General features: G+C 40.4%; 2 protein-coding genes across 4 annotated transcripts in view; both read right to left on the bottom strand.

Moving 5' to 3' along the window:
• mettl22 (methyltransferase 22, Kin17 lysine) overlaps positions 1 to 2,566 on the bottom strand; it is a 20,236-nt gene extending 17,670 nt beyond the window's left edge. Inside the window, exons 1-2 of one of the 3 annotated variants that reach the window (XM_015015753.1) lie at positions 2,292 to 2,566; positions 712 to 882 (exon numbers count right to left, since the gene is read on the bottom strand). In XM_015015753.1, the coding sequence (XP_014871239.1) occupies positions 712 to 817 (106 nt within the window). In that variant the 5' untranslated portion in view covers positions 818 to 882; positions 2,292 to 2,566. Of the gene's footprint in view, positions 1 to 711 lie in introns of all 3 variants that reach the window. The other 2 variants (XM_015015754.1, XM_015015752.1) reach the window with 2 other exon arrangements.
• A 2,043-nt stretch (positions 2,567 to 4,609) lies between these two features.
• Positions 4,610 to 8,656, bottom strand: LOC106935323 (transmembrane protein 238-like). Its single transcript, XM_015015750.1, has 2 exons — positions 8,017 to 8,656; positions 4,610 to 4,969 (listed from the first exon to the last, which is right to left on the bottom strand). Exon 1 carries the CDS (start codon positions 8,544 to 8,546, stop codon positions 8,028 to 8,030), a length of 519 nt encoding a protein of 172 aa, XP_014871236.1. The 5' UTR covers positions 8,547 to 8,656; the 3' UTR covers positions 4,610 to 4,969; positions 8,017 to 8,027.
• Positions 8,657 to 9,447: the final 791 nt, after the last annotated feature.

Raw genomic sequence — 9,447 nt, 5'->3', positions numbered from 1 at the left:
AGTCATGTGACCCATGCAATGCGAGGCCTCGTTTGTTGCTAGTCACGTGGTTTTCAGCAAGACAACACAAGCCTCGAAGCCTGGATTCAGATAGCCCATCACTACTGTCTGTTAGTTCGTCTGCCGGCACAGTAGTACTGTGAAGTCTTGTGTCGGCATCTGCTCGTTTTTGTCAGTCTTATATCAGTTGCTACTGGCATTTAGCTGTTCGCTAGTCTCTCTGCCGTGCTGCCTGTCCTGGACTGTTCTGAGCATCTATATCATTAAATTTATCTTATTCATCATCCTGACTTTATTAAGTGGTTTGAGGTTTATATGAACTAGTTTGAATGGAGCAAATTAAACAGATCTGAACTGAAAGCAAAGTGGACTTGAATCACAGTGGTTTGTTTCCTAACATTATCAAGTGCTGCTATTTGGAGGTGTTATGTGATCAGAACTTAGATTAAACATGCAGCTGTTTTTAATAATCCAGGTGTCTACTTTCTGACTAACACACCAGAAACAGGCAGAATACACACGTTCTCAGAGTGCTACTGAGCAACAAGTGGACTGGACAGACACCTCTGATTACTTACTGTGGTCTTTGGGACGTGTGATACCTGCTGTGTGACCATCTGACTCTGCTAAAATGATTTCATCTTCCATATATGTGTCTGCCATATCTCCACTGACCAACAGGCAACCAGTGAAAGCTGCTGTCATACACACCTGGCTGCCCGGCGCTGTTGAGGCGTGTCATCAGGTGGTGTGTGTTGGGCCGGTGCATGTGAACATCTGACAGCACGGTGTCATGTTTGAAGGTCATCTGATCCATGGGTGATCACTCACAGTCTGGATAAACCCAAACATTTGCTTCCTGGAACCTGCACACACTCAAATTGAACAGAACAATTATTAACAGATTATTTTTTTCATAGCAAATCAAAAAGCACTGAGGGCTTTTCACAAGTAGAATAAAAGTTTTACGAGAATCACACTGTGTTCAATTTCTCTTTAGTTGAGCATAACCTCAATTGTGATGACTTGGATGTATTTTACAAATAGAGCTGATATAAGGCAGGGAAGATTTCTTCAAAACAGAAAAGGCCCTTTATTCAAGCTACTATCCTGATACCAACTTCTGCATCATCTAAATGCAGAAATTGGTCCTTTTAGTCCTGAAAGTCTAAAAGAAAAGATGAAACTGGACCAGATGGTCGATAAATCCGATTGGGGCATATATGTTCTATCTTGCCAATTCGGACCATGATCATCTCAAATGAATTGTAGGTACTTGAAGCGATCATTTGACATAAAAAAGGCCTTTTACAGATGATAGCAGTGCCACCTCCATGGCCTGTCATCTGTGGAGGTAACCTGATCATGTAACCAGGGGTCTTCTAGTCCCTGAGGGCCAGTGTCCTGATCCTGGTCATTAGCAGGACTCTGGATAAGTGGACTGCATACTTGATTCAGGTGTGCCAGAGCACCAGGGAATTAACTACAAGTTGCAGACCCCTGGTGGAAATCCTTAGTCTTATGCCCCAATATCTAAAACCCGAGACTTAAAAGAAGTTGTGCCTTCATTTGACCATGACATCGTGTTGAGTGTCTGTTTCTGGCAGTTTATTTTTAGTATTCCACGCTGGTGCCATCTGTCTACAAAGATCACTGCATGCTGGACATCCTGTTGACGGGATGAATAGGTATAAATTATTGTAATCTATTGGAAAACAATGTAATTAATTAATCAATCAATCAATCAATCAGTAAATACTCCACATTCCTCTGCTGTCTTATTGTTATGGAGAGAAAAGTCAACTTCTGCCCGCTCCCTTACATCAGGGGTGCCAGACTCCAGAACTGAAGAGGCTCTGCCTTCCAACTTCCCAGCAGATCCATCATCCCTGTTCCAACCAAGCTGAACTAACTGAAGAGCTCTAAGTACCAACCGGAGCTCGAGGACACCGAGGAAGTTATTCAGACAGAGAATCAATGTGTTGAAGCAGGACTGCACCTTCAGCTTTAGCTCAGTAGCCCCGAAGCTGGAATTGGAAACCGCTGCCTTAAATCGTGTTTTTCCCAACCTAACCTCCTGTTGTCAAGAGGAACTGCTTGTTGTTTACTAGTGACTGTACGTGAAACTTCCATAGACTCTGACTTCCCTCCCGCCAGACCGCGGCACAGCTAACCACGGCTAACTCTGCTAGCCATCATGTCTGGGCGATCATGTTCGGAAACATTGTTTCTAAAGTTACAGTCCTACAGCTCCTTAGAAAGGAATTAAAACAGGCTTAAGGGTTACTCACCTGTCGTACCGGGGCCGACATGACAGTCTTATGATGCGTTCATGTTTCTCGGAATTAGAAAAACTATGAAGAGTGCACTGAGAAACTCAGACAAAGCTAACATGGCTGCCACCGATTAGTATCTCAGTTTTCTGTTGCTAAATATGTTCCTTTATCAAAGAAGTAATAACATAGCTTTTTAAGAGATACAGTATAGGCTACTTAAAATTAGTTCAGTAAAACAGCAAAGGCCTCATTTGTTAGATGAAATTACGAGTTCTCGTCCAACATTGAATGCAACATATTCCATTGTAATGGTGCGTTTGATTTACCTCCGAAATCCAACAGAAATTGTAGGAAACATTGTTCTTATATTATATTATATTATATTATATTATATTATATTATATTATATTATTATGCTATATAACACTTATCATTAAAATGAGTAGTAAATTTAAACCTGATGTTAAACAGAGACTAACTGAATACAAATACATTCAACACTTTTAGCTTTGATACTTTTTATCTAAATTACAACCCATTTTTATGTTGCACTTTGAGAATGAATCCCACTGTCAAATAAAAACACTATGTGTGTTCTTAAGTGTAACTACCGTTACCAATGAGAAAGTAGATTTTTCTTAGGGAAGTGAAATCCAAAAACACAAAGGAGGAAAAACTGGGGTGAATTCTTATTGGTTGATTTATATGCAGATCTCCTCCTTATGTCAGCTTTAACCTGCAGTCAGGAGCAACATGGAAAAGTATTATCATTAGGGTCCAAAGGTTACCAACTGGTGTTTATCGCTACAGATGGGAATAAGGACACAAGTTCCACCTGTTCACCATGTTGATGTTAGCTTGGCCGTTGCCTTCCTGTGCAACTACACTAGAAAAACAGTAAATAGCGTAGGACAAGGGGCTGCTTTTTACCAGGCCATGTGGATGTGCTTTCTGAAGGTTTTCTTTAATCCTGTGATGACCCAAGCAAAATACATTGAGGCCAAATTATACATTTGTAGGAGTCCATGAACACTTTCATTAATTTAATGTCCATGAGGCAGTAGGACAGGTTTTTAAACAGATGTGCAAAATAGGAAGTAAGGAAATAGGAGCAGTTACAATATTTTCAGGAGGAAAGTTCATTAGCTTTTATGTATCATGTGTCATAAAGTACAACCACAGAATAATGAGGTACTGCTAATCAAACACACTGGGTTAAGTGATAAACACTTAGGTGTTGGCAGCTTGCTGCTTATGATGAACTTTTCCATCATTGTGTAGAGAGAGAATATTCAGAGGTCAGATCATGAAATGCTTAGAAAGTCTACAAAACACTCTAAGAGCTCTGTCTCAGCTCCACAGTGGAATGGTATATGCTGAAGTTGATGTAACATGGTTTGTTGAACAACATATGTGCTGTGATAATGACGAAAGGACTGCTATATTAGTCAAAATATAAAGAAATGAGAAACAGTTTGAGAATCATTTACGGACAGATTCACTCCCTTGGAACTTCAGTTTTGTGCTTCATCGGTGCCCCCTATAGGTCAAATAATGTATTATCTGAAGAGGGATAAAGTTCATGACGGGACCAGGAGAAAAGGACTGAACTACTATGGCTTGTTTTGAAGGAGGAAGCCTCTTCTAGACTACTAGAGGAATGTATTTTAGACAGATGAGACCACAGTACAGAGATTTGACCAAATCACACATTTGGTAAAAAAAATAAATAAATCCAGCACAAACAGTGTAGTGGAAGGTGGTGACTGAGGCTTGTTCTGCAGCCACAGGCATGGTTATCCCTCAGCATACCGAAGGACTCTAGACTCAGGTTTGAGGCCAAATGTTTTAAACCTGAAGCTCGATTCAAACTAGATCAACATGACAAAAACAGCTCCAAATCAAACCTCTACTGTGAACATGTGATCTAGATTCTAGAACCTGCACCTCAGTTTAAACAAGTAACAGCAATTCCCTAAAATGTGCTGAAAGTAGAGATCAAATGAGCAGGCTCTGATTGTCAAAACTAGACCCTCTGTGTCATGAATATCATGAAAAAATGATGTAATCCATCCACAACATAGCTCAGATCTGTTATAGTTTATAATATAGTGCATTATCTTTTTATTAAAGTATTTTTTCATCTGAAGGTGTCAGTGACGCCAAACACAACACAAACATCTTCACAAACATGCTCATCAAGTACCAACAAATATAGAAAATATCTCTGAGTCAGATTTAAGAGTAAAAAAATGTGAAAATTGCACATCATTCACTTGATTAAAAAATACAATACTTTTTTTAAACAAGAGCAAAGAGATTGTTTTTTTTCATTCATTTAGTTTCTTTTTAACTCTCAGGTTTCAGTCTGATCAAAATAAAAATCCCATTATCAGTTCTAGCCCATAATTTCCATCTATTTTTAAAATGGGAGTCGGGACACACGGATCATATCCATGCTGGAAAACTGGAACAAACATAAAAACTTCAGCTGACATTCAGATAAGAACACATTCAGGTCAATAAGAAGATCTTAAGTAGTGCTAGTGTTGATTTGAAATATATGAACATGTTTTCTTTCTAAAAACATAAATAGTTATAAAATGTGTTGTCCACATGAGTAAACTGAAGACTCTGAGTTCTGCAGGTCAGGCTGGCTCCAGAGTGAACGCTGAGAGGAAGTGGGCGTGTTTCTGTAGGGGAGGCAAAAACAGAAAACGGTCGTTAAACGTTGAACTCAGTTGGGATGGATTCTAAGGTGAATCAAAAAAAAGTGATTTCAGAGTTCGATCAAACATCGACACTAGTCTGGGAGCCGGTTTCAGGAGAAGCTGCTATTGTTTAAACTAAGGGCTGGTCTGCCAGGGAGCTCTCAGCTGGTTAATGGTTATCCAGCGATAACAGATTTTACAGCCTCTAAGCGACGGGAAGTTTCCTTCAGTTCCGCATTCAAACCACTGACTAAAAGAGAACAAAGCTTTACACAAACACAGAGAGCACAAAGCTGATCAGGGATCAGTGGGTAGGATGATCAACATGAAGTAGACGTTTGGGGGAAAAAAAACAGAATCCTACATTTCTATAAAGAGCTGCTGACTCTAGTCGAATGACATACAGCATCAAAACTTTATGTGTAAATTGAGAAATGAAGAATACATAGCAAAGTACACTGTAACACTGATAACAAGGAGAGAATGCATTTCAGTTAATGTTTGTTATTGAAGCCTGACAATCCTCCTTTATCTAAAAATCTAATGAACATCTAAATTCAAATTTTCAGTCATAGCTTTCTAATTTCAATTTTGACAGAGTGGGTATTTTTTTATGCTAAGGACTAAATACATGCATGACATGGAATTGGAATTTGACCGGAAAAAAAAATAATTACAAGATTTTCCCTATTTGTGCATTTAAGCTTATACACCTAACCTTTATCTGATACTCTGAAACTCATAAAAAGGTGTTAAGATATTTGCTGTTGATGGGCACATCTGTAATTATACATCATTTAATGTCAAGATTTAACATTTCCAGAATCTTTTTGATGATACTAGAGAACATTCAGTAAAATAATCAACCACATATTTATGACAAAATGTAAATAATAATCAACATGTCAATCTACCATATATTCTTCTTCTAATGAATTACATAGAGTGAGAAATTCGGTCAACCAGGAGGGACTCAGAGCAGACCCTCTGCTTCTCCACGTCCAGAGGAACAGGAAGTGGCTCGGGCATCTGGTTAGGATGGACGCCCCACTGGCGGGGTGTTCCAGGCACGTCCCACCAGGAGAAGGCGCCAAGGAAGACCCAGAGGAAGACCCAGAAGAAGATGCAGAGGAAGACTCAAGACATGCTGGAGGGACTTTGTTCCTCTGTTGGTCTGGGAACGTCATGGGATTCCATAGGAAGATCTGGCCAAAGTTGCTGGAGAAGGAAGTCTGAGCCTCTCTACTTCAGCTGCTGCCCCTGTGACCCGACCCCAGCTAAGCAGAAGACAATGGATGGACGGATGATCAGTTGTTATAGATTTAATCAGACCAGGAGTGGAATCTATTTCCTAGCTTTGTAATTTATACAGCAAATGAACATTCAGAAGCTTCTCATTCAACCTATCAAGCTCCAGGAACACTGAAACCTTTGCCAGTCTTTTCAAAGACTCTGTGTGGAAAGCCTCCCTTTTGTCATCTGAACTTTATTTCAAAGAAACAGGAACCAAAGGACAGAGAATGAAAGGGGGTTCAGTTCCATCTCACTGAGGCCAGTACCATCAGCGAGGTCAGCCTCTCACCCAACCCTGGTCACAAACGCTACCAGCATCAGCTGCTCCCACCGGTGGGGATTATTGTCACAAAGTGGTCTGACTTGATTCAGAAAAGATGAGCCACAGTAAATCTTCCTGAGTTCAGGCGACAGACAGTTCGGAAGCACTGGGTCTGCTGTCGCACTCGGCTCAAAGGAGACTTGTTTCAGGCAACATCTCGAAGAGTCGGCAAGCAAAACAAAGACGGGGTTTCTTCAGGACAGTGAGGACTTTAGGACTTCCTGGCTCTGCTCAGGAAGTCCTAAATATGGCTCTTGTCTTGTCAAGAGTCTTGAGCTAAGACTGGATCAACAGGTACACACTTCCAAAGACGATATTAATGTTTATACAAAGTATTATCTTGGTATAATGTGTCTTCAACCTGTCAGCAGCTAGAGTTAAATTCCTCTCAATTTGAGAAGAAATGTTCTCTCAATTTCATCTCAAATGATTTTTTTTTTGCGCTTTGTCATTTTTTATTTTTTTATTTTCTGTGGTTACTGTTTGTCATATTAATGTCAATAAAAATATTTTGTAGACACCAATGAAGAACCTATTCATTTTCTGCTTAGCAACCCAGAACAGGAACATTTAGTTTACATACTAGATGTATGTAAACTCAAAACAGAAAAAGAATCAAACGTATTAGTTATAACAAATATCCAGAGGATTTCACTGAACCCAGAGCAGGAATTAGAACAAATTTAGAATCCAGAGAAACTCTTATTAGTTTATAGAGAAACTACTGATTATCTTAGATCAACATTATCAGAACAAGAATCCAGAGAAACTGCTACTAGTTTATAAATCACTAACTACTTATTCTTAAACATGGGGTTATACTTTTTTGTTTTCTTTTTTCTTCTTCTGCTCTTTCTTTTGGTTTGTAGTTTTGTTGTATTTCCTCTAATTCATGTAAAGCACTTAACTGCCTTGTTGCTGAAAATGTGCTGTATAAATAAAATGACCTTATCTTACCTATAAACCTTGTCCAAATTCCATCCCAGGTTTAGAACAAGATAATTCAAAATAAAAACAAAAAACGTACCTTGAATAAAAATTATTATTTGTTCCAGCGAAGCAGACCCTGTACTTGATATCGGTTTGTTACCAAAATATTGCACATCTCTAATTTTTACCACCAGACTACAAAACAATTAGACCAAAAATAAAAAGGTAAGAAACGGTGAAGGAGTAAAATGTCTTCCTCTGGTCAGAATGTAACAGTTATTTAACATTACATTTACAAAGTTATGCTTGATTAGAATGTCAACATTTTTTATGACTGACTTATTACTCTACAAAATATGTTTTTATAGTGCATGTAGCTAAGCTATTCATTGTGAGAAATGTAATCCTTGCTAACATGTCCTCACCGCAATAAAACGGCAGTACATCTTGAACTTTGACCTGCTGTGTGTGATGTGGGCCTCACCTGTCCACCTGTTATGTGGGTGAAGTCTCCATAGTTGTGTGCGGCATCTCTACTTCAAGGAAAGCCACAGGGGACACTGCAGTGTGCGGGGGGCCTTCCTGCGGGACAACGGTCTCCATGGCAACGGCCACCTGTCCCGTCTGCTGGGACTCCGCTGTCCCAGCGGCTGACCTCTGCGCTCGGCTTGCGCGGCCTCCGTTCCGGCGGAAAGAGTTCCTGATTCCGGTGGAGACGCGGTTGGAGAGCCGCCTCACTACCCCGCCGATGCCGCCCGCTTGGCCCTTCTTCTTCAGCAGGCCGACGTCATCCTCCAGCTCCCCCGGGGGCACCTCGATGTTCCCAGAGTACCAGAACACCCACCAGATGAGGCTGAGGAAGATTACGATGGCGCCCGCGTAGATGAGCAGGTCATAGAAAAATACGTTGACGAACACCCCGAGGAGGAGCACGGTCAGGCCCACGATGTCAAAGGCGACAGCCAGCCAGAAGCTGCACACACAGCGGCCCAGACCCCGGTACTCGGCCTCCATGTTCAGGTGTCAGCGGCTGGAAGGTGAGACAACCTGTCCTGCTCGGGGCACACAGGCGGACACACCTCACAGGAGGGGCGTTCCGCTCCCAGGAGGAGGGGCTGCTGCTGAGGCACCTGGCCGGTAACGGCCTTCCTCTGGCAGGCTGGGCAGCAACAATCTGCCGCTCTTCATAACGTTGGCAAAAAATAAAAAGCAATAAAGGACCAACCAATAATGTATAATGAAGATTATAATAAAGATATAATAACAAATGCAGGCTTTTATTATATCAGATTTGTTTAATAATTGCACTAAATATCCACAAAAAAATCACTCTAAAACAACCAGTAATATTTTCTAGTGGGGTTTTTTCCTGGTCAATTTGGAAACTATGTGCTTATTCAGAATCAGCTTTATGGGCTCAAACCATTGACTTCAATCTCAAGCATTGATGACTTAGAGACTTCAGGTACAAATGTATAAACTTTAGAGGATTTTTTATATATAGCATTTTCTACAAATATCAACACCACAAACTATTGACCAGAGGGCAAAGTTCACAGGAATGCAAAGCCACCTTGTGGTGCTTTGTGTAATGAAGGTCTAACAGCCTGTCATTAAATTTGATTAAACTAAATTGTGGCTTGAACGTGAAGGATATGTGAGGGAAAAGTATTTGCTACCTTCCTGATTGTCTTGCATGTTTTTCACACTTCATTGCTTCAGAACATCAAACTTCACCTTATGATGAAGTTGTGTTTAGTCTTTTCAGCAGATACAATCAGTGAATTCATTTGCAGGTTTGCAGGATGTCAGGTACCTGACTAAAACAAAAGAAAAATGCTAATAGATTCCTTATAAAAATGTGGAAAAAGCAAGGAATGAACCAATACTCCTAAGACATGAAAGGTGTCACTTT

This window comes from Poecilia latipinna, unplaced genomic scaffold, assembly GCF_001443285.1.
Source record: "Poecilia latipinna isolate Pla-1442-1.1 unplaced genomic scaffold, P_latipinna-1.0 Scaffold1948, whole genome shotgun sequence".
Lineage (NCBI taxonomy): Eukaryota > Metazoa > Chordata > Actinopteri > Cyprinodontiformes > Poeciliidae > Poecilia > Poecilia latipinna.
The sequence above is the reverse complement of the archived record's forward strand: the minus strand, read 5'-3'. Positions and strand labels throughout refer to the sequence as shown.